This window comes from Kwoniella botswanensis, chromosome 1 (genome assembly GCF_036426115.1).
Source record: "Kwoniella botswanensis chromosome 1, complete sequence".
Classification (NCBI taxonomy): domain Eukaryota; kingdom Fungi; phylum Basidiomycota; class Tremellomycetes; order Tremellales; family Cryptococcaceae; genus Kwoniella; species Kwoniella botswanensis.
In genome coordinates this window covers 15,391,924-15,413,374 of record NC_088599.1, presented here as the reverse complement: position 1 = coordinate 15,413,374, position 21,451 = coordinate 15,391,924, and the positions used below count along the sequence as shown (strand labels likewise).

General features: G+C 44.4%; 10 protein-coding genes across 10 annotated transcripts; 5 read left to right on the top strand and 5 right to left on the bottom strand.

The window, feature by feature from the left end:
• Window positions 1–427: 427 nt before the first annotated feature.
• On the bottom strand, window positions 428–804 carry L199_005832 (uncharacterized protein; the record flags this gene model as incomplete). Its single annotated transcript, XM_064891535.1, has 3 exons — window positions 428–444; window positions 499–694; window positions 757–804. The coding sequence occupies 3 exons, from the start codon at window positions 802–804 to the stop codon at window positions 428–430; spliced, it is 261 nt and encodes an 86-aa protein (XP_064747607.1).
• A 577-nt stretch (window positions 805–1,381) lies between these two features.
• L199_005831 (uncharacterized protein) lies at window positions 1,382–1,852 on the top strand (the record flags this gene model as incomplete). Its single annotated transcript, XM_064891534.1, has 4 exons — window positions 1,382–1,390; window positions 1,493–1,519; window positions 1,596–1,748; window positions 1,826–1,852. 4 exons carry the CDS (start codon window positions 1,382–1,384, stop codon window positions 1,850–1,852), a joined length of 216 nt encoding a protein of 71 aa, XP_064747606.1.
• A 248-nt stretch (window positions 1,853–2,100) lies between these two features.
• Window positions 2,101–3,434, bottom strand: L199_005830 (uncharacterized protein; the record flags this gene model as incomplete). Its single annotated transcript, XM_064891533.1, has 5 exons — window positions 2,101–2,182; window positions 2,404–2,789; window positions 2,895–2,973; window positions 3,035–3,137; window positions 3,338–3,434. The coding sequence occupies 5 exons, from the start codon at window positions 3,432–3,434 to the stop codon at window positions 2,101–2,103; spliced, it is 747 nt and encodes a 248-aa protein (XP_064747605.1).
• Window positions 3,435–4,347: 913 nt separating this feature from the next.
• On the top strand, window positions 4,348–5,992 carry L199_005829 (uncharacterized protein; the record flags this gene model as incomplete). The annotated part of the gene is made up of 7 exons (XM_064891532.1): window positions 4,348–4,422; window positions 4,492–4,540; window positions 4,613–4,920; window positions 5,037–5,168; window positions 5,231–5,302; window positions 5,435–5,692; window positions 5,801–5,992. 7 exons carry the CDS (start codon window positions 4,348–4,350, stop codon window positions 5,990–5,992), a joined length of 1,086 nt encoding a protein of 361 aa, XP_064747604.1.
• A 260-nt stretch (window positions 5,993–6,252) lies between these two features.
• L199_005828 (uncharacterized protein) lies at window positions 6,253–6,837 on the bottom strand (the record flags this gene model as incomplete). Its single annotated transcript, XM_064891531.1, has 3 exons — window positions 6,253–6,476; window positions 6,641–6,702; window positions 6,779–6,837. 3 exons carry the CDS (start codon window positions 6,835–6,837, stop codon window positions 6,253–6,255), a joined length of 345 nt encoding a protein of 114 aa, XP_064747603.1.
• Window positions 6,838–7,183: 346 nt separating this feature from the next.
• Window positions 7,184–9,114, top strand: L199_005827 (uncharacterized protein; the record flags this gene model as incomplete). The annotated part of the gene is made up of 4 exons (XM_064891530.1): window positions 7,184–7,678; window positions 7,754–7,871; window positions 7,991–8,838; window positions 8,953–9,114. 4 exons carry the CDS (start codon window positions 7,184–7,186, stop codon window positions 9,112–9,114), a joined length of 1,623 nt encoding a protein of 540 aa, XP_064747602.1.
• Window positions 9,115–9,289: 175 nt separating this feature from the next.
• Window positions 9,290–11,338, bottom strand: L199_005826 (uncharacterized protein; the record flags this gene model as incomplete). The annotated part of the gene is made up of 7 exons (XM_064891529.1): window positions 9,290–9,777; window positions 9,862–10,286; window positions 10,355–10,547; window positions 10,666–10,791; window positions 10,857–10,938; window positions 11,004–11,117; window positions 11,171–11,338. The coding sequence occupies 7 exons, from the start codon at window positions 11,336–11,338 to the stop codon at window positions 9,290–9,292; spliced, it is 1,596 nt and encodes a 531-aa protein (XP_064747601.1).
• A 454-nt stretch (window positions 11,339–11,792) lies between these two features.
• Window positions 11,793–18,476, top strand: L199_005825 (uncharacterized protein; the record flags this gene model as incomplete). Its single annotated transcript, XM_064891528.1, has 22 exons — window positions 11,793–11,874; window positions 11,934–11,966; window positions 12,041–12,078; window positions 12,142–12,240; window positions 12,298–12,404; window positions 12,459–12,496; window positions 12,546–12,971; window positions 13,026–14,661; window positions 14,719–14,984; window positions 15,035–15,255; window positions 15,309–15,485; window positions 15,544–15,851; window positions 15,916–16,186; window positions 16,252–17,248; window positions 17,403–17,543; window positions 17,615–17,662; window positions 17,733–17,830; window positions 17,903–17,988; window positions 18,051–18,070; window positions 18,128–18,196; window positions 18,265–18,282; window positions 18,352–18,476. 22 exons carry the CDS (start codon window positions 11,793–11,795, stop codon window positions 18,474–18,476), a joined length of 5,304 nt encoding a protein of 1,767 aa, XP_064747600.1.
• Window positions 18,477–18,924: 448 nt separating this feature from the next.
• On the bottom strand, window positions 18,925–19,756 carry L199_005824 (uncharacterized protein; the record flags this gene model as incomplete). The annotated part of the gene is made up of 3 exons (XM_064891527.1): window positions 18,925–19,098; window positions 19,300–19,592; window positions 19,660–19,756. The coding sequence occupies 3 exons, from the start codon at window positions 19,754–19,756 to the stop codon at window positions 18,925–18,927; spliced, it is 564 nt and encodes a 187-aa protein (XP_064747599.1).
• Window positions 19,757–20,029: 273 nt separating this feature from the next.
• Window positions 20,030–21,397, top strand: L199_005823 (methionine aminopeptidase, type I; the record flags this gene model as incomplete). Its single annotated transcript, XM_064891526.1, has 7 exons — window positions 20,030–20,347; window positions 20,435–20,567; window positions 20,632–20,647; window positions 20,708–20,914; window positions 20,983–21,080; window positions 21,137–21,255; window positions 21,320–21,397. 7 exons carry the CDS (start codon window positions 20,030–20,032, stop codon window positions 21,395–21,397), a joined length of 969 nt encoding a protein of 322 aa, XP_064747598.1.
• Between the last annotated feature and the right edge of the window lie 54 nt (window positions 21,398–21,451).

Here is a 21,451-nt window from a genome sequence, read left to right as displayed (position 1 = left end):
TGGGGCACTGGGATCATAACTCAGGAACGTAAATCACGGACTGAGTCTGAGGAAATCGCCTTTCGAGAAGCGATCAATCTTATTGTCAAGAGGAATCTGTGGAATGAAATCAAGGGTAATCCAGAATCAGCTAAGAGAGGTGCAGATGGGGTTTTAGTTCATTGGAATGCTATGGTAGGTAATCTATATGACTTTTGTTTGCGGAACTTTGTTTTGGTGAGCTGACGAGATATGTAAACCTGGATAATAGAAGGAGATGTGACGAAATCTTGCATCGTGACATCGCTTCGATACACATACCCAGTTCAGTGGACATGCACTGGACTAACCATGTTATATATATACATGCATACTGCAATCATTCTCTTCAATTACCTATGATCGCTTTACTGCATAGAAATAACATATAGTATCCAACTATCAACACCTACTCTTCATCCTTGACTTTTCGTTTCTTGGGTGTTCAACCATTACTCCCTCCTCCGGTGGCTTTTGAACCTTTGAGATATTGGATTTCCTCTTCTACCAATCCTTCTGCACCTGGGTACGCGGCACACAACTTCTTAAGCATTTGTTGTAATTTCTGGTTGATCCTATTCCCTCCGTTCTCCGATACACCTCGTAAAGCTGGTGTGGCGTAGATGTCTGGTCGATGGTTTAGGAGAAGGCTGATACTGGCTCTCAGAAGGGCGAGCTGGTATTTGAAGTGCAATAGCCCGTCAGTCTGAAAGATTCACTTATGAGGAAAGTACTTACATTATGATTGTCATTCCATGATTCCTTTTCAACTTTGTTACTTTTCATTGTCATTGTGTGCGAGTTGTCTTCGTTGTAGACTTGTGGTTGAGGTGAAAGAAACAGATTATTTGATCAGCTCAAACTGAGGTTGAATAAGGAGTTGGATCGGGCAGGGTGGGACATGATAAAAGTGGTTTTAGAGAATAGAAACAATAGAATCGTACTCACTTGGTATGCCACGATGGCTACTTTGGCAAAGAGATATTACTGAATGACTGTAACGATAAATTGATTGCAATGAAATCGACGATTATAAATACAGTATTAAAAAAAATGAAACGTCAAAACTACATATGGTTATCGATCAATCGCCAAGTCCAATCCAAAGGATGTCGAATAGAATCAGCCGAAAAAAGTAACAAATTTGTCTTCACATTTGATGGTAGTCCAGTAGGGAATTCAGATTCATTGATTGATGTTTGAGGGTATCAGATAGAAGTACGAAGAATCTCATGGTCCATTCTCTTGTCCTCATCTCATGGTCCTACAAATTTTTACTTCTCATTTGTTGAAACATTAGTTCGCCACTCACCTCAATCTCAATCCAAATCCATATAAAACCTCAGTCATAGACAAAACCACGATGCCAGTGGTCAAACGAGAATCCTCTTCGACACCTTCAAGCGATTCCGGACTACTTCAAAAGACACCACCTTCTACTCCCAGTCCTAAGAAAGCTAGATGATCACCTAAGAAGGAAAAGGGAAGTCCCTCCAAGCATGTAAGTGTTGTTGACGGGTTCCCTTTGAAGTTGGTAATCGAAGGATGAAGATTAGCTGACGAGAATAACGTTGTAGAGGAAAGCTCCAGAAGCTTGGACAGCGGAAGAAGAGAGCATCTTCTTGGAAGTCATTGATAAAGTACTCAAAATCAATTTGTACCGCGAAATCAAGGCGGATGGTAGATTACAAAGAGAGAGTCCCGCTGTGAGAGCTCATCTTATCGCTTTGGTAAGTCCTCTATATCGCTCTCTCATCTCGATTTTACCTTTTTCATTGTTATGCGCTGACGTGAGTTGGGATGTTAGATGAATAAACTCAAGAAAGGTCAATAAAGTCGGTATTCGGTAAAACAAGGATCCAACGAAGCTGTATATCCTCCAAGTTGATTGTCGGTCTGAGAATTATATGCTGAAAGATCTATGCAATGAGTATACATTACAAGCATAACTGGATCGCCCGATTATTCTATCATTAGGGTATCATCATGAGTGGAATGAGAGCACTTTTGACACGTACACAAACCAAACCAATCTATACTCTACATATCATTACTAAATCTGAACTCGAAAGAATCTAGAACCTATCCCAGATAATGCCATATTACCCAGAAACTGAACAAAGTGAATGTCGCTCCTGCACCGAAAATCCATGCGTCTTGTTTCCTGCAATGGAAATGAATAGTCAGCTCTTGCTCTCTGTCACTGAGCATTATCGTCTACGTTATCTGCTATTCGATCATTTCACCACCCAACCTAACAGATCGAGTATGACGACGAACGGTCTCATGACTTTCACTCCTTATTCAGTCTTTTCTCCGAAGGGCTTATCCATCTAATCATCGTTTCACCCCAACCCAAGCCGAAAACAGAATAAAAACACTCACGTCCTCCTCTCAACCCAACCTATAGTCTCCCGACTCAATCCAAGGGTATTAGCAGCATCCAACAATTTCCTCTTTGTCCCCTTCAATATACCCCTTTGTTCTACCAGGTTCTCTAACACCGCCCTCCCCTGAGCTATATACTGATCGATGTGATTCTCCGATTCTTGCAAAAAGCTATGTTCCCTCAGGGCGAATTCGTCTCGAGCCGTAGGGGGATGATTGGGTTGCCATAAGTTTGGTTGATGCGATGAAGATGATGAGGAGCCGAAAGGGGATTCGTGAATTGGAGAGTTGCTTGAAGGATAGGCTGATGATCGTCTTTGGGCTATTCCACTTGATGAGGAAGTTGCGGAAGTTGAGGATGTACCTAGGAGGTCGTTACGAGCCTATATCATATGACTCAATCTCAGCATCGGTCCTTTGTCAAATCAACTTGGTAATTGTCAATGAGAGATTGGGGGGATGAACAGTGGGGATGGGAGAGAACTCACTTTCTGCTGACCTACGTTCTTCGCTCGCTCAAATCTAGCTTTCAACTCTTTATGCTCATTCTTCAGTTTAGCTACTCGACTGTTATTCATGTATGCGTCAATTTGACATGGTCTTCGATGTATGTTAAACAATCACTTACGTGTTCGCTTTCTCCCTCGCTGCTGTCACCATCTCCTTTCTCGCCATGGAATCGTAGTCGTCTATCAACCGCGATAACGCTCCGAGGGTGGTTGTGATCTGACCTAAGAGTGGGATGAGCGTGTCAGCAAATGGCGTCGTATTTTCCATCGTACCACTGTGTCACACGAAATAATTCAGATTGAAGGGCGATGTTACATGAGATGCTTTCTACTTCGAACACATACGCAAAATATACTTTGATCCGCTCTGACTATTCACGGTCCCGGTGGGTTATCTGTAATACTCGAGAGGAGCTACTTACCTTGTACACCTGGTCCGCCCTCTCCATTCTCCATCCTATTCAGATCTGCATTCAGACTTGCTATCTGCCTGTTCCCCAAGGCATTGAGCGACTGCATATTGTATCTTCGTTTGTATCCACCAGTCTGTTCGTAAAATAAAACTAAGATTTGAATTTGGTTGGACGATGACGAGGTTGTCGAAGAGGGCGATGTTCGAATATCCTCGATATTCTTTTGTCGACTGCTTCGGTTAGTCAGATGTTGATGTATGCAGAACGATAATTGGGTATGTGAACGCAAAGGTATGTAATACGGTATAGCTTTGATTGATGTTGCATGGACAAAGCAACCAAGATATCCAACACGACGAGGGTCAAGGTGAATGATGTGGAGCCCACCTTGCCTCTTTGTTGACTTTAACGTAGCCATTCACGAAGTATATCTATACATCCAACAAATGACTTTCTCACGCTGTAATGGCTTTTGGGAAGGTGTTTATTTATCCTCACGGAACTCCTCTCTTTAGCGCTCCATCATTACGTTTCAAAGTCTCCTCTAGCATCAGTGTTCGAGTCCCACCAAAGTCTCATGATTTTGTGTCCCTTTCCGGGGTTATATGGCTCTTACTCGGTAATCAAGTTAGTTCTACAAATCACCTCCAAAAGAGGTGGTCTGGCGAATAGGCCGGTAACGGATCAATTCGACTAATCTTGGCATTGATACTACCAGAGGATAGGACAGACGTAGGTTAGCGCAGGGAGAGCCGGGTGAACACCAACTTTTTGGGTGTGCATATCTATCTCACTGAGTCTATCACGAGCAGGAGGGCGAGCAGGATGTGCACGATGGAGTGAGTGATGGTGCCACTTTGATGAGAAGGCTTTGACGTCAGATATACATAGTCCTTCGGGCATCCGGTTAATGTTGACACCATCATGTATTCAATTCTGACCTCGATCATTCAGTTTATCATCATCTACCAAGATATTACTTTTGACCACTAATGAGAGTGTTGGACATATAAGCAAGGATGACGTCGAACCAATCTACCATCACCGAGGAATGGGTGCTTGGTCCAGAGAACACACCATTCTACACTAAACGAGTGAGTAGTATCATGTCTCTCTCTCAATCAATCTAGCTCGACTGACTAATCGATGACCATACAATTCAGTGGGCACCGAAGGATGAAGAACCCAAAGCGTGTATACTGTTCGTTCACGGTATGTCCACCTCTCCCCCCTGTACCCTGCAACATTCATAGCGTTCTGACTTGATGAGGTCGATGTAAACAGGTTTCGCCGAACACATCGCACGATATGACAGATTCTTTACCCTCCTCTCTTCACCACCTCATTCACTGCACATCACAGCTTTTGACCAACGAGGACATGGTAGAACCTCCCATACACCCTTGACAGCGGACTCGGCACAAGTCCAACAATGGAAAAAGGAAGGGAAGACCGTCAAATTAGAGAAGAACGGCAAGAGACGTACAGGAGGTTGGGCAAAGGCTTTACCTGATATCGAATGGTTCGTTAAGAGGGAATATGAAGTGGCTAAGGGTCTAGGAAAGAAACTTTTCTTACATGGATTCAGTATGGTAAATCCACTTCTTTTGGATTGTAACACCATCTATTGTGCACAAAACGAATCATCAATCTCGGTGTTTGGATCGTGAACAAGAGTCATTCACTGATCTATCCGATTCATGAATAGGGAGGTGCAGAGGTTCTGGCATTTGCGACTCGACCCCATCCACCACCTTCTCCCGAAACAGTCAAATTGCTCAGTGGGATCATCTCGGGAGGTCCGTTGATCAGGCAAACCAAACCAGCTTCGTCCATTCAGGTGAGTCATCCCAGCTACTCCTCGTAGGTACCCGGCCGTGACTCATCTAGTATATTCGTTAGGTGAAAGCTGGAAGCTTCGCTGCTGGTTTGGGATTGGGCAATATGCTTATTCCTACACCTATGGATTATTCTGTAAGTCAATAATCTATTCAACCGTCCATGTATACATCACGTTCATTCGGATATAGATATCAGAACCAGATTTACTTGACGAGCTCGATCAATATAACGACATAATCACTGATATCTCCATTTGGACCGTAGCATCTCTCACACAATGATGAAATCAACGAGTTGTGTAAATTCGATCCATTCTGCGAACAGACCGGATCGCTCCGAGGAGTAGCAGATATGCTCAACGGTGGTATATCCCTCGATACTCCCGCTGCATGGAACTCTTGGCCTGAGGATCTGCCTTTATTGGTATATCACGGAGGGGAGGATAATATATGTGATCCGGGGACTGCTAAGAGGTTTGGAGAGAAGGTTAGAGCGAAGGATAAAAAAGTCGAAATTATCGAGGTGAGTAGGGTGTCATCCGCTTGAGCAAGGTCCAGATGATACACTTGTCAAGTGGGGTATGCGTCCTTGATCCATAAGTCTGGTAACTGATAGCTTCGGTGGGTCTAGGGGATGTACCACGAAGTGCATAACGAACTTTCACCTACACCTGAGAATTTGGCCAAGACGATTGCCGATTGGGTGCATGCTCGAGCTGGTCCGAGTCAACTGTCTGTTGTAGCTGAAGCACAAGATCATGGTGGGGTTGTTTCGGCTGTTGAAGGTGCTCAGTCCGCTGCAGTAGGACAATCTAAACTTTGATCGTAGGGGAACGGTCCAATATGATCTTTTGTACGATATGAACGGTTTTATATAATATTATGAGTTTTCATATCCCCAGTCGACTTTATATAAGTCTAATTAATTATGTATGTAGAAAATGATATGTACAATAAGAACGAAAGCGAACAATCCCACAGTGAACCCGATTGATCGATTGATCAATCTATCCCCACTTATAACAGCCAGGTCAATGGTGCCGCTCCGTCTCCGTAAGGAGAGAGAGGAAGAGAGAGTAAATCCTACAGCTCCAATCTCCCTTTCTGACCCCCTACAGCACTTTTCACCCTACCCAACACCCTTCCAATCTGAGCCAGTATATACGCCTTGATCGGAGCTAATACCTCGACGGTCTCGTCGCCGTAGACGTAGTATGACCATCTCCTCGAGAGGTAGGCGACATGCGACGGGAAGTAGGTGTAGAGTGAGAACCAGATTAGGAGAGTGACGAAGGAGAGGACGGTCACTGAGTGACGATGATATGATGGTTAGTATGATATATTGGATGTCTCAGTCAATTGAGCAGCGATGAAGGATATGATATTATGGAGGTATGTACACAAAGTTATACCACAGAACTACTTCTCTCATGGATCGAGGTCAAGCAAACATAGACACAAAACCACTCACGTATCAGAGCTTTCTCCCATGGCTGCATCATACTTGTAGCAAAAGTCGATTCTATCCATATTCTGTAATCATAGAGGAAAGGGTATCAGAGACCTCGTTCTTGAACAATGTAGAGATGTAGAGACGTATGTCACTCACCGTTGATTCCAGATCAGACGACGTATACCTGGAGGAGGTCTAGGAGGGTAATGAGGCATTTCGAGGTGTTTCTGAGTTTGTGTTTTCTAGGCTGGATTGTCTACCTATGATGGGGTTGCTTCGTGCTATTCTCATAGGGATACTTTTATGGAGAGGGTATCTATATATTGTAAAGAACGATGGGATGGAAATGAAGAAAGTGAAAGTGAGGAATAACAATAACAATCCTTCCGGGTTGGTGCGAAGAAGTTACTCTTTTAATCGCGTCGCGTGTGATCCAATCCATTCGATATCATTTCATTTCTCTCTCTTTTTTCCGTCTTCTTGTCTACTTAGCATCGTCATAATCACCAACAAAACAAGGAATAGCTCTGGTCTGCTACTGCCAGAGTGACCCACATCATGATGGCCAGCACTTTCGAAATGCTAATATCAACATCCCCGGCTCCAAGCTTCATCTACCTCCATCATCCTCATCATTCCTCCACTTCTTTGCCTCTTCCTTCGTTCTCCACTTCCTCTTCTTCAAGTACGAGTTCCAGCACGAATACTATCATCAAGATAGATACGGTGGAGTTCAATACTCCCAGACTTTTCTTTTCTGGTATATTGAATAAGCTAGATCCCGCCGGGGAGGGACAAGGGGAAATACAGACCTTTGATGGATTTACACAGAGATTGAAATCGAGGAATGATAATCCGACTTCTGCGAGTACGAGTAAAGGGAAGGGTAAAGGGAAGGCCAAAGCTAGTGCTGGTACAAAGGTGAATGGTACGAATGGTCATCTGGAAGAACAAGATGAAGACAGTAAGACTATTGTACTTGTGATCACTAGAGCCGAGAGATTGAGATTGGTATTTGGGAATGGATGGAGTCTGATGACTCGTTTAGCTGAACTTGTAAGTTGAGCCCAACCTTTTCCGGACGATACAGTAGAGTACAGACGAGCTAATTGAATTGGGTCTGATGCATAGACTGGAGTACCTCTGTCTGTTGTATTCTGCTCGAGCTCACCGTGGGATCATACTCGTCCTATAAGAGGTGATGCACCTGAACCTGTACATGTATATCTACCAGCACCGACCAGGGAGGGTGAGTTATGCCATGCTTGATCATCTCATCTCGTTAGAGACCTCATAACCTTATCCCGAGGAAATAATGGTACCACGTTAGATGAAACGCAACTAACTGCTTCTGTTTCTGGTATCTAGAAATCCTCTCTACACTCATATCATCCTCCTCCCACCCCTTATGGCCCCGATTCCTCGACCTCCTCCTATCCACCATCCTCTCTCTATGTTCCCCTTCGATCGAAGAGATTCAATACCTCTCTCAGTCCCTTTGGCCAATATACACCTCTACGCTCCCACCACATTATTCAATGATCCATATCGGTCTACCATACCCTGACCCTGCCAATCCTCCAGCTGAATTGGAAATCACTATAAAGCTATTAACCGACCTCAAACATCAATTATCTCTATCTCTCACATCGGCTATTGAGAATTTGCTGCCTAGACAGATAGGTTCACACGAATTTACACAGGCTCTTTTGCCGAAAATGCAAAATGGGATACCGCTCACCAGGACTTTACCTAAACCCCCCGCGATGGATTTGAGTACGGTAGAGAAGTTTTTGTTAGTTGCTGGATATACCGGGAGTTATAATCCGCCTAAATCGGATATCAGATTATTTGGTCGGACGGCGGGTGTAGAGGGGAAGAGGAAGAAGGGCGGTGGGATGAGGAGAGCGGGATATGGGAGAGTGAGGGTCGGTAAGGTCCCCCAACGACTCCTTGGACCCAAACCGTTCCCCCTCGATCGACTGCTCGCATTGTTCTCATCCCTTTATGCGGAACATGCCGAAAGACCAGAAGACCTGCAAGCTTCCTTCGGCGGTGAATTTTCGTCGTCAGGGGAAGAGGGGGATGATTGGTTACCTAGTGTAGCTGAGCAAAGCGCCAAAGTTGAGAGAAAGAGGAAAAGGGATAATGAGAGGGAGAAAAGATGGGATGAAAGTGTCGAAGAGTTAAGTATGAGTGTAAAACTTTGGGGATTGGTAAGTTGTCTCTTATACCACCTTGAACTATAAATTACGGCTCTAAGTATTACTATTTGCTGAATATGAAAAATGAATACGGTTTGAGCTGATATCTCTAACCTCACTCTTTAGATACCTCAACTTGAATCTCAAGGATTACTCAAACGTATTTCTCCAATTGATAGATTGGATAATATCATGATTCGTTGTGAGATCAACTATGATACTGCGAAGTATTTGGCAAAGGACTTGAAATTCAATTTGGATGAATATCTATATGAAGCTGTAATGTGATGTTATTAGATGGAATAACTTATATCAATGTTTGAAAGTTTACTCCCTTTTTTGCATAAATGTTGCTTTGGTTGATCAACGAAGAAGGTAGATTAAATACAAGCATAGGAGATTGATATTGTTGTAAATTGGATCATCTACCAAATGCATATCCATGTATTCTCATGAGTTCAACTTATTTCCACTCTAGATAACCTTGTTTATCCTTCTTACACCTTCTTTGTACTACGTCCCTCACTCTATCTTCAATCTCTTTTCTCCTCTGACCTTGAGGTGATCCATGATTCTCTATGAATTGAGAAACGAGCTCCTGTTCAGTTAATGCGAAAGCACCTGATCCAGGTGAATATCCATCAACTGATGATCGTATATCTGTCTCAGAAGGTAAACCGAATTTTCTAAACTGATTCCAGCTACTATCCCTTCCTGAATCGAGTTTGGATGCTGAGGATGGTACAAGTTCTAATTCCGGTTGACCTTCTGATGGTTTACCGGGATAAAAATTCTTGGTTATTTCCCCTAAAGACAATTTAGGATCTGACAAGTCCCCTGGGATCCACTCTGGAGCGGTCTTTGATCTGTCTATGAGGACTGATGATACGCCTTTGATGAAATCGCCTGTGGATCGGTGAGGCCCACAAAAAGCTGTTGCCATTGATATATCTACGAGACAATCACAAGAAGTATTAGCACACTTGTAATTCTTAAATTAGACATCTTCTATATCTTGACGTCACTCCCACTCACCATTCAACAAAGTCCTGTCCAATCTTCTTGCCTCTTTAGCCTTCCTATACCCTGTCAAAGCAACAGCCGTACTAGTCGGACTCCTCTGACTCAAAATATCCTGTTGGGCTTTAGCCCACTTCTTCGTATCTTCACTCAAACCCTCATCGTTCTGAGCTTTAGTCAGGGCTTTGTTGATTTCAGGAATGGATTTGAGACTGAAGGTCTTATCGAGGAATTCCCGAATTTCACCTTTGATAGTTGAATATCCATCTGGATTGCTCTTTGACGATTCTCCTTCAGATGAACTCGCGGATGGGCTGGAAGTGTATGAAGAGACGATGGAAGATATTTGTTGTGGGGTGGGAGAATCGAGTGAAGTGATCTCGTTAATTATTGTTGGGAGGAGATTGGGAGTAACGTAATGTGTTGCTATACCCAATTCACTATTTGATAGCTTTAGCTTCAGATCAACGATAACGATGATACTTTCGAAAAAGCTGGGCATACTCACTATACTGCTCTACCGTATAATTCCTGTCCAGTGACTGCTAACCACGCTCCAATCGCTCCGTCAAGTTGAGCCAAGTAATAATTAGCTCCTACGTCTGGAGCATATCCGATTTTGGTCTCTGGCATGGCGAAGATAGTGCGTGGAGTTGCGATTCGGATATTAGCTGGAAGCGAAAGACCAGCACCACCACCCACTATTTGATATTATCAGCATTACTCGATACTCGATCCCGGTCAGATAGAGCATGTAAACGTTGTCATTGCGTGAAGGCTCGCATCATATATTTGATGTAAGAGTACCAGACAACTTACTGGTAACACCATCGATCACAGCTACATAAGGTTTACCCAATCTACCCAATGTCCAATTTAGTTCGAACTCGGATTTGAAGAACGGTAAAGCGGTATCTTTTCCTTCTTTCAGATCTAGAACGAGCTCTGAGATATAAACGAGCAAATCAGCTTGTATCTTTCACGTTCTTCATCGCGAAGAGTAAATGTACGTTTCACATCACCGCCTGCACAGAAAGCTCGCTGATCGCCTGTACCTATAATGACTTTACATGATTCCAATTCTCTCCAGTTCTAAATTTACGCCAAAGAGAAGTATCAGCACATGGTGAAGCTAAGAGATAGGCAATGCCACCTACCCTGATTTTCTTCGATAATACGTCGATCATATCCTGATTTAACGAGTTCAATTTAGATGATCGGTTGAGTTTGTATAATCTAGCATTATGGTGCGATTCGAACAATACCAAGTCCTATACACACAGTCAGCTTGTTTCCCAGAGGATTTATCGGAGGGATAGCTTACATCATGAGGAGAAGACATCTTGCTCGAAGTGGCTTTATCACTAGCTGTAGCAGAAGAAGATAAATGTCTTGAAATGCTCGACAATCGATTAACCGCCGTTGTCGAGACTCGAGAAGAGGGGCCAGCTGAGGAACCCATGCGGAGGGATAGTCGAGCGAGAGAGGACATCTGCTAGTTCTAGTATGATGATGTCCCAGTGGAATAGATATGAGAGGGATGTATGGAGGTTGAGTCGATGAGGATATGTGTCAGTGTATGAGTGAGTGTGCATGTGATTTTGGGTGGTTCTGCTACTCTCATTTTCGGCAAACCTCTTCTTGCATCCAAGCGAATGAAATGACCCAGGTGGAGATGGGTCTGATCTCCGTTGTGAAGCACGGATCACTCCGACGGAGCTGACGCGTTGATAATTGTGATGAATGTTACATGTTGCATCGTCGATCTCTTTGTCCTCATTGCCTTGTCCGGGACATCAGTGTAGTGTGTAGGGTCAACAGGTGTTTCTCGTCGATCGGCTCATATCCAAGAGAAAGAAGTGGTCCGATTCAAAGTCGTGGAAAGCATTAATAAAGCACTCAGAATAATTCGCCAAGAAAGTGTATGATCGAACCTAACCGTCATCATGCCGCCACTGAGCAAAGAAGAATTGTGGTCTTCAGGTAGAGATGAGACTGTAGAGGTCAATCAGAGGGCGTTGATAGATAGTGAGCTTCCTCTTTCTATGTATCGAATGTTGGACGTGAAGCTAATGCGAAATCTGCAGAGATTCTCGCTAGATATTCAGGTGAACATACAAGTACGTATCACCGTCTTGTCACTCGCACTTCCAATCAACGATGAAGAAGAATATACTGATAAACTCTTGTTCAGTATTCAGAGAGTTACTGCAGAACGCAGATGATGCAGGGGTCAGTTGAGTAGTCTGAGTCGTCCTTTGTCGCTCTAGTAAGCTGATCTTGGCATGACTATAGGCCGAACATGTACAGGTCAAGTTCTACACAGCATCAGGCTTAGAGGCTCTCGACAAAGGTGAAGGACCATCTAAGTTACCCGATGTCAAGAAAGATATGGTGAGTTCTCTTTCACACCTCAAATGACCCTAAAATCTGAGCTGATGGTTGAAATAGATGCATCGATACGTCGTTACAAACGATGGTATACCTTTTAGACAACAAGACTGGCAGCGGTTGAAGAAGATCGCAGAAGGTAATCCAGATGAGGAAAAGATTGGAGCGTGAGCTGCACCCAGTACTCACGTCTCGACCAGCAGCTGACATAGAACGCGCAGCTTCGGTGTCGGTTTCTATTCCCTGTGGAGTGTCTGTGGTATGTCCATTCTGCGACCTATCATATCAAAGCTGATGTGTTGGTATAGACGACCCCTTCGTCGAGTCCGGGGATAAGTGGATGGGATTTTACTGGAAAGATGGGAAAGATCAACTCCTCGCACGTTCCGGTGATTTACCTCCTTCGGCATCTTCGCCCACTGCAGCAGAACAAAGTCTCACAGGCAATTCATGGACATCCTTCACAATGGGCTTAAGGGAACCATCATTGCTTGAAGGGCCCTTAGATCTCGCCAGGTTCTTTATCACTAGTATAACTTTCATGCGTACGGTCAGAAAGATCGATATGCTGGTCGATGGAGTGAAAGTGCTGGAAGTGGAAAAGAGCGTGAAAGGGAAAAGCAAAGTCACAAAGAAAGGGATGAAAACGAGTAGCACGAATGGGATGATGACGGTCATGGGAGTGGATGCTACTGGAATGACCATTACTGCGAAGGTCATGCAGTGGCTTTCAGGTGAGCTTTTTGCCAATCGAATAGTCGGCATCCGCAAGCTAACGCTTCTAGCAGCTACCGGGTTTACACCACCTCCTATTCCCCAAGCTATTGCTCAACTAGCTAAACCAGCTAAAGGTTTCGCCTCCATGCTTGCCTCGTCGTTCTTCGGTCGAAACTCTCCCGCTCCGACCCCTGTAGCTCTCCCACCTCCCCCACCTCCACCTGAAGATCCGTTCGAAGTGACCACTCTTCACCGGGATATACAGATATATCAAGCTGATATCAAAGTAGCTGTATCTCCAGCATTCGGTAGAGAGCTCGAACGCGCTACCAAGAAACCTCCTCCGACGAGAATGCCTGCAAGTGTAGTGTACTCAAGAGGAGAAGCGGATGAAGAAGCGAAAACGGAAGACGGCAAACCTGCCGCGAAGGACATAGGTGGAGTGTTTGGTGGACTGTGTCCCCCATTGGACAGCGAGAAGTCAGCCAAAGTCTTTATAGGTCAAGCTACTTCACAGACTACCGGTATCGGCGGACATCTAGCAGCAAGATTTATTCCAACGGTAGAACGAGAATCGATCGATTTGGTAGATAGACATGTGTCGTACTGGAATAAAGAGCTATTATGGGTCGGTGGATACCTCTCACGGATGATCTACGAGCTCGAGCTACAAGAACTTCGACAATCATGGCTTCAGACCTCGGTAGAGGATAAGGAGAAACGAGAACAGCTGCTCAAGCGAGGTTTGCACGCCTTACGCTTCTTCACTTTCAAGACCACCACACCTTCTAACGTCGTTGGTCAAGAGATGGAATCCGCTTTCTATGGTTGTGCGAGCGATAATCGAACTTTTCCAATTGTATCGATCGCTGGTATTTTACCCATCAGCGAAGTCAGGATGCCAAATGCGGATCTCCAGAAGTTTTTACCCGATTTACCAGTAGTCACCCCCTCAGCGATTGAAGAAGCGCCCAAGTCGATTGCCCGATTACGTGAAAGATCGTTACTCAAAGACGTGACTTTCGATGATGTGGTCAAGCAACTGAATGACAGACCATTAACGGAGAAAGAGATGATAAATTGTCTGACATGGTGGCAAGGTGTAGCCAATTCGGATGCGATCAATCCAGCTATCCGGCGGAAGTTGGTCGATGCGGCGATACTTATACAAGAAAATGGAAAGGTGTTACCATTGTCTACTGTTCAAACTTTCGTCAAACCTCATAATGCTATCATACCACCTGATATGCCTTTACCGGCCCATACTCTACCATATACTATCACCAAGGATCTCAAGGCGAATTCGATATACAATATCTTTGGGTGGACCGAACTGTCCGTCTTGCAGTATATCACTTTCCTGGTCAATCCACCTATGTCTAACGATACTCAAGCTACTCCAGAAACGGATATTCGAGTCTCAGCGGATTTCTCAGAAAAGGTCCTGGGTATGCTTGGTAGAGCATGGGCGAATTTGGCTGCCAATCAGCAGACTGCAATCGCTCTTGAATTGAAGGATATACCTTGTATACCGACTAAAGCTGGATTCAAAAAAGCTGGAGAAGCGTATTTCGAGAAGAACCTCTTGTTTGATGATTTACCTACGATAGCTTTACCGAAAGGTACCGCTATCAAAGGTGGTATGGAGAAGATGCTCCTTGCGATCGGTGTTAGGAAGACGGTAGATTTACAATTGGTTTTCTCAAGGTAAGCTTTGTTAAGCGGCTCTGTACGTTAAGCACATAGCTGATATACAGGATATAGATTGGTAGGAGGTGGTTCATGGACTTGTCAAGATCTTATGAAATACCTTGTTTCGGTCAAAGATAGTCTATCGGACGAAGAGATGAAAAGGCTTAAGATGACTGCTGCGTTCCCGCTTGAAACTGAAGCTCAAGAGGACGGAAGTCAGAAGACTGTAGTCAGACAAAAGCCCCATCAGCTTTATGAACCCACAGAAGCCATGCGTAATTTGGGTTTACCACTGCTGGATTGGGGTGAAGGCAAATGGAGATCAAACTCGGAGGAAGGTAAGCTCATCAAATTGAACAAGGGTTGTACGCAGCTGATGACATTGTAGCGAAAATGCTCTTTACGCTTGGCCTGAGACGTTTCCCACCTATTGACGTTCTCTTGGGTATCGCGGCGGGAAGACCACCTGCAAACGATAAGGCCTTACAATATCTACTAGCAAATTCACATAACCATTATCCCATGTTTAAGTCAGAAGCTTTTTCTGGTGTGGCTTTCATCCCTGCTGTCACCTATATTGGAGATCATATATTGGCAAAACCTGGTCAAGTGAGCTATGCAGTGCGGAGTACGTTATTGACCATAACTGATCACATATATAGGTATTTACCAATCCTCAATGTTCCATCTTGGGATTCTCGGTCGCACAACCTATCGTCGCTGCACCTGAAAATGCAACCAAGTTAGGTATACAGAGCGATCCACCCATGAGTCAGCTTGTCGAAGCGCTCAAAGCGAATGTGACGAGGGATACTGATAAGGCAAGGAAGATCTTCGATGTAAGCGGTTTTCTACCCTTACACGCAACAGGAAATACAGCTTACTCTTTCCTTTTAGTACATGTCCACTCGACTAGGTCATTCTCTGTCGTCCTCTATCGATTCTCTCCGATCCTTCGCATTCATCCCTGTCAAATCTGCCAATGGCGATATCATTTTCTACAAGCCAACTCAAGTTTACTTCGTTGCTAAGGAAGGAGGTGAAGATCTGTACAAATCAGCTTTCACGTTTGTCGATTTTGGTGATAGGGCGAACATCTTCCTGAGATATTGCGGCGTACGATCGGAACCTAGTGTAAGGGATATTGCACAATTGTTGATGAACGAACCTGGAAGGATGCTTGAACAAGCTGGTTCGGCTGAAAGGTAATCTGTCTGGTCCATGGAATGACGTCTGGTCAACAGCTTACCATTTACCTATATTACGTAGATATCTTGAACAATTACGTTTGCTTGCTGCGAATTGGACGATATTCGATACACCCACTAGAACAGCTATGAAGACCGCTCCTTTCCTTCTTGCTTCCCAGCGTGTACCTTCGCGCAAATCAACCAAGAAGCTCTTGAACTCGTGGACCGGCGGGAACGAAGACAGTGAATATGAAAGAGAGTGGGTTTTGTGTAAAGCTGCGGATGTCTCGGTCGTGGACAGCGTAACGATGTTACAGTATTTTGGACAATATATCCTTGCTGCGCCAGAGGTGAGTCAGCTTTACGTGTGTTGGTGATTTGAAGCATAGTAACCTAATTCCTCTGCCAACTGTAGGAACACATCCTCGAAGATTTCTATGCCTCTCTTGGTGCTCGACAACTCTCATCTTTCGTCAGGCGACAATACATTTCGGACACACCGTCTACTATCCCATCCGACCATGCTCAGGCATTACGTCGACATGTCTTAGAACGCTTGACAATCTTTTTAGCGGAAGCACGAAGGAAACAATCCGAATACTCTTCTGACCAATTATCAAAAGAAGGTAATTTCACTGTTCAAGAAGTGCGAGAACTGAAAGTGAAATATACATATAAGAATGGTCGTAACGAGCATCATCATTACGAGACACTTTATGCTACTGCATCGAGAGGTAGAGGTAAAGCGATCATTTTGACTATATCTACTACAGCTCAAATGGACGATTACGACATTGCTTCAGCACTCTGTGATATCCTACTCAAATCGCCTAAAGCCGACGACGCGCTTCTACTGTATTCTATCTTATCTACTCCGCTCATGGCTTTGAAGAAGAGAGGTTTCAATGTGGATAGGATATTGAATCAGCAGAAAGAGGAGAAGTTGAGGATCCAAGCTGAACGCAAGAGAGATAAAGAGAAGGCTGCGAGTAAAGCGGCCACTCAAACTGCTTTGACTACTACCAAGAGATCATCCATGGGTGATTTGGATGATACGAGTAGTATCACTTCTTCGACTACTGCAATTGATTCTGAAGGGAGTACGAATCCGAATTCGAATACGAGGAAACATTCAATGGGTGGATTATTGGATAAATTCAAGAATAGATCGAGTATGATCAAGTCCCCTTCCTCCACTCCAACTGCACCTGGGCAGGGTATAGGCGAAAATATAATGAATCAATTGCAAGGATGGGGAAATACTGCTAGATCCGGTGGACCCGGGACTAGTTCGAGTCATAGTACCAATGGTATGCCTGGGGCATTCAATGCTATTGGAAGTGGAAGTGGGGCGATGAAGGGTCCTGCGCCGAGTTGGTCGACTAAGCAACCTACGGATCTGAACAATATACGTGAGTCGACATTATATTTCTACTCATACCTCATAAACTTCTATGAGAGAAAGGCTATTGCGCAGACAATTTGATTGAAAATGGATATTAGTTTGATTTTTCTTTTGCTTCGAAGACAGAGGTGGGAAGTCAACTGATCATCTCTTGTGTATAGGAAACACCGTCCAAAAGGCTCTTGATGCCTCGAGACCCGAGAAGGGAACACAGATCAACGATTCTAGACAGGCTGTCAGGGATGTATCGGAAAGTCAGGATACTTATTGCGATACCACTGCTCAGGCGGATATAGTTTTAGGTGAGCGACGTATTTGCAATTGATCCGTACTCGTGATAGCGAAGCTGATTGTATATGATTACATCGTGTAGTACCAGGTGCTGGGGTAAGAGGAGGATTGAATATCTGGGTACCAAGAGGTACGTTGGTCAATGGACCTTGTCCTTAATCGAGGCATGGGGCTGAACGCAAGTGTATCTATTCACATAGATGTACCGGACCAAGCTGGATTCCTTATAGGCGATAAGATGGGTGCTTGTTATCGATTCTCAATCCAGATCTTATTACCTATCTGTCAAGTTTTCAATGTAAGTTCGAACAGCTGTCGCACGACCACACCCAAGTGATGATAGCTGATTGCATGGATAATCTTGACGTAGCTCGCTCCACCCGTAATGAATGTCTTCTGGGATCATGCGGGTCCGTTGATTGCATTCAATAGAGGAGGAACGATATTCTGTAATGCGTGAGTTGCGCTTTGATTCACCCGTATGATACCTAGCTGATGAGTGATTTTGAATGATATAGGAGATATTATCAAGCCTGGCGTAAGTCAGCTGACTTGTGACAGTGACATTTCGGTAAGCTGACTTTTTCATTTATAGACGATGATCAGGTCATCCGCGGACAAAGACATGAAGCTCTCATCTCGTGGTATTTCAGTATCGCACATGGTGAGCTCCATATTCTTTCCTTAACCAGGTAAGTAACAACCAGCTGACCAATGAACTGTGATGCATAGAACTCGCTCACAATCTAGGTAAGCTGCTCTTGCAAATGCTCTATGAGGAGCAACAACTGATATGGCTGGATCTTAATGTATACATAGAATCCGCCCATAATTCGGCTCACGAGTTCTACTTCTCAAGTATCGCAGAAGAGTATTTGATCAAATTCATAGAGCTGTTGGCTAGATCTCAAAGGGATCTGGCACAACAACACTTGTTAGATTAGTTTAGATCAATCTAGTTCATGATATGTCGAGGTGTCTGAGCAAATGAGGTCGGAGGGAGGGAACGGACTTGAGCATTTTCAGTGAATATTTGATAGATCATGTTTACATACATAAGATGGATGATGACCATGTTTTCATGTTGTATTTATATTATACTCTACAGTATTTGTATAAAGTAAGAATTATACTTGATTATGTTATTACTTGTGTTATCTATATGCAGGGTGTTATGATTTTATAAACATGCGGGGTATCACCTTGTAGTCGTGTATCTCTAGATTACATCTTCATGTCGTTATGTCGTTGGAAGTTGATCCTGGGGTCCTGATTCCGAATGATTCCTATAATCCAATCGAAGTGCTATAGTATGCACTCGAATTATCTTGACCATGAGATAATCTATAAAGAAAGTATCGTGAGGGTTGATACGAAATATTTCCTAGGGCTTCAATTCTTTCTCTCAGCTTCCACTTCAGCTATGATCTCTGGCCTGCTTATCGAATTTTCAGGAAATAGCTCTACGCCCTCGATGATAGGTGAATTGGGAGGTTTAACAGGTCGTCCGAGCTCGTTTTTAGGCCAGAGTCCATCTTGGATCCATGAAGCTTTGAGGATTTTTATCTGTCACAATCGGTTTTTTTATGTTAGTTGGTAGTCTTCAGTGAGAGAAGGAAATGAAGAGGTTATGTGTAGTTCGCCTAAGGCGCAAACATAAATCTGGGAGCTGGCGTACTTGGATGAGGTATGCCTGAAGAATAGTCACTCCCCCTGCCAAAGTAGATCTTCACAAGTAACTGAAAAGACACAAGAGAGTTGACTCACCACTAAACCCAACCTCAACCCTCTCGCCAGCCTCTTCCCGTCATGTAAACTCCTCGCAATTTTACCTACACCATTCTCCCACGTCTCCTGCAATTCCTCGCTCCCTTCTTCCTTGAGCACATTCTCCAACCGCTGCACCGCAGAGGACGTGACGTCTGAGGGGTTCATAGCTGGCAAAGGATCCGGTGGGGCAGGGACAAGGTAAGTTGGGGGGATGATCCCGCCTGGAGGAGGGGTAGGGAGTGGAAATCCAGCTAGGAAGAGACGTCGACGGTATTCAAAGAATTTGATACCTGTTCTCGGTGAATCAGGTCAGTATGTGGTTATGATACCCTTGGGAGAAGCGAGACTCGGACATACCGGTTGAAGGTATCTCTATCATCGCCTGCTGAGCGTCGGAGGTATCGCCTAAAGGGATTCGAGAGGGTCCAGCTTCTGCTGAATTGCCGAACGACATGGCGCGATACCCTTGTCTCTTTGAACACACAAACACAAGATGATCTGTCGAGGTAGAGGGAAGAAACAAGCATGACGAGGAGGACGTATCGAAATTTATTTGATCTTCTTCGGATGTCTTTGAGTGTTGTTTGTGGAGACCCCACAGTTTGGTTCCTCCCCTCGAGATTGATCCATGTTATTCGTTCGATACCAACAAAAAGGTAAATGTCATCTTACTCTTTTTACTATCATCTGCTACACGACTAGACTTCATTGATCGAAGGCAATCAAGATGATAAGACCCTCCCTTACCCTCCTCAACAAATTCCCATACACCCCCGGCCCATCAAAATACGGTATCTACCCGCTCCTTCCTCCTTCGTTCGCTATGACCTCTTATCCACCTGTTAGACCCGTGCCCAACTCAATACCTAGACCAGAGTATGTACCGAGCAACTTCTTCACTGCTGATTGGGGAGAGCACGATAATGTCGAGATGGACGAGGCGGAGGTGGAACAGATAGAGCTTGGTGGGGAAGGTGAGATGAGGGTTAGGGAAGTTGCTGGCTTGGCTAGAGAGGTATTGAGGGAGGTTGGCAAGCTGATAAGGGTGAGTCTGAGTGAGTGAAGAGTTGACGAAAGACGAGAATGGCATTGAATTCCCTGTCGCTTGTGGTTGATGATTCCGTCTGTATAGCCGGGAACAACGACCAACGAACTGGACAAAGCCGTGCACGATCTGATAGTCTCGAAAGGCGCTTATCCTAGTCCATTGGGATATTCAAGTTATCCAAGGAGCTGTACCACTTCGATCAATAATGTGATAGCTCGTAAGTGGACTTACAGGCCCAGGGAGAGGACTGTCAAATGACCTGTTCGAATGTTTGCTCACAGATGGAATACCGGATGAGTAAGCTAGATGAAACGCTAATCGCCCAATTGAAGCCAGCTTACACCACTACGTGACCAGTCGTCCACTACATCCGGAAGACATAATCAACATCGATCTAACCCTGTTCTATAAAGGGTATCACGGCGATACGTCAGCAACGTTCCTTCTGCCCGAAGTGGACAAACAAGGTACAGATCTGGTTGAAGCTACGAAAGAAGCTTTGGAAGTGGGTATAAAAGCTTGTAATCCTGGAAGGAGATATAAAGATATCGGGAAAGAGATCGAGTAAGTCAGTCGATCTGTATATAAGCTAGTTAGATCGTTACCTGTTGATTGACATTCTGATCTCATAGGGATTTCGCAAAAAGTCATGGGTTTTCGGTGAATGGACAGTTTTCAGGACATGGGATAGGTAATGTCTTTCATAGACCACCATGGATATTCCACTGTCGTGAGTTTTGCGCTGCGTAGTATAGCCAACTGAGCTCCAACTCTGTCATCTTATAGGTAACGATGAACCTGGAGAGATGGTACCTGGAGATTGTTTTACGATAGAACCCTGCCTCGTTCAAGGCCGAAACTCAAGAGGGAAATTATGGGATGACGGTTGGACGATGGTCACTGAGGTGAGCTAGGGTTTGGCTCAGAGGGAGTCTGCGATCATAGCTGACCAATGAGTATGGATGATAGAGCGGTGCCAGATCTGCTCAATTTGAACATCAAGTGCTGGTAACGGAAGATGGAGTAGACGTCCTGACTCGTATATGATGCATTGCATGAATGAACCAAACACCCCAACATCAAGTCTACCGATAGAAGACG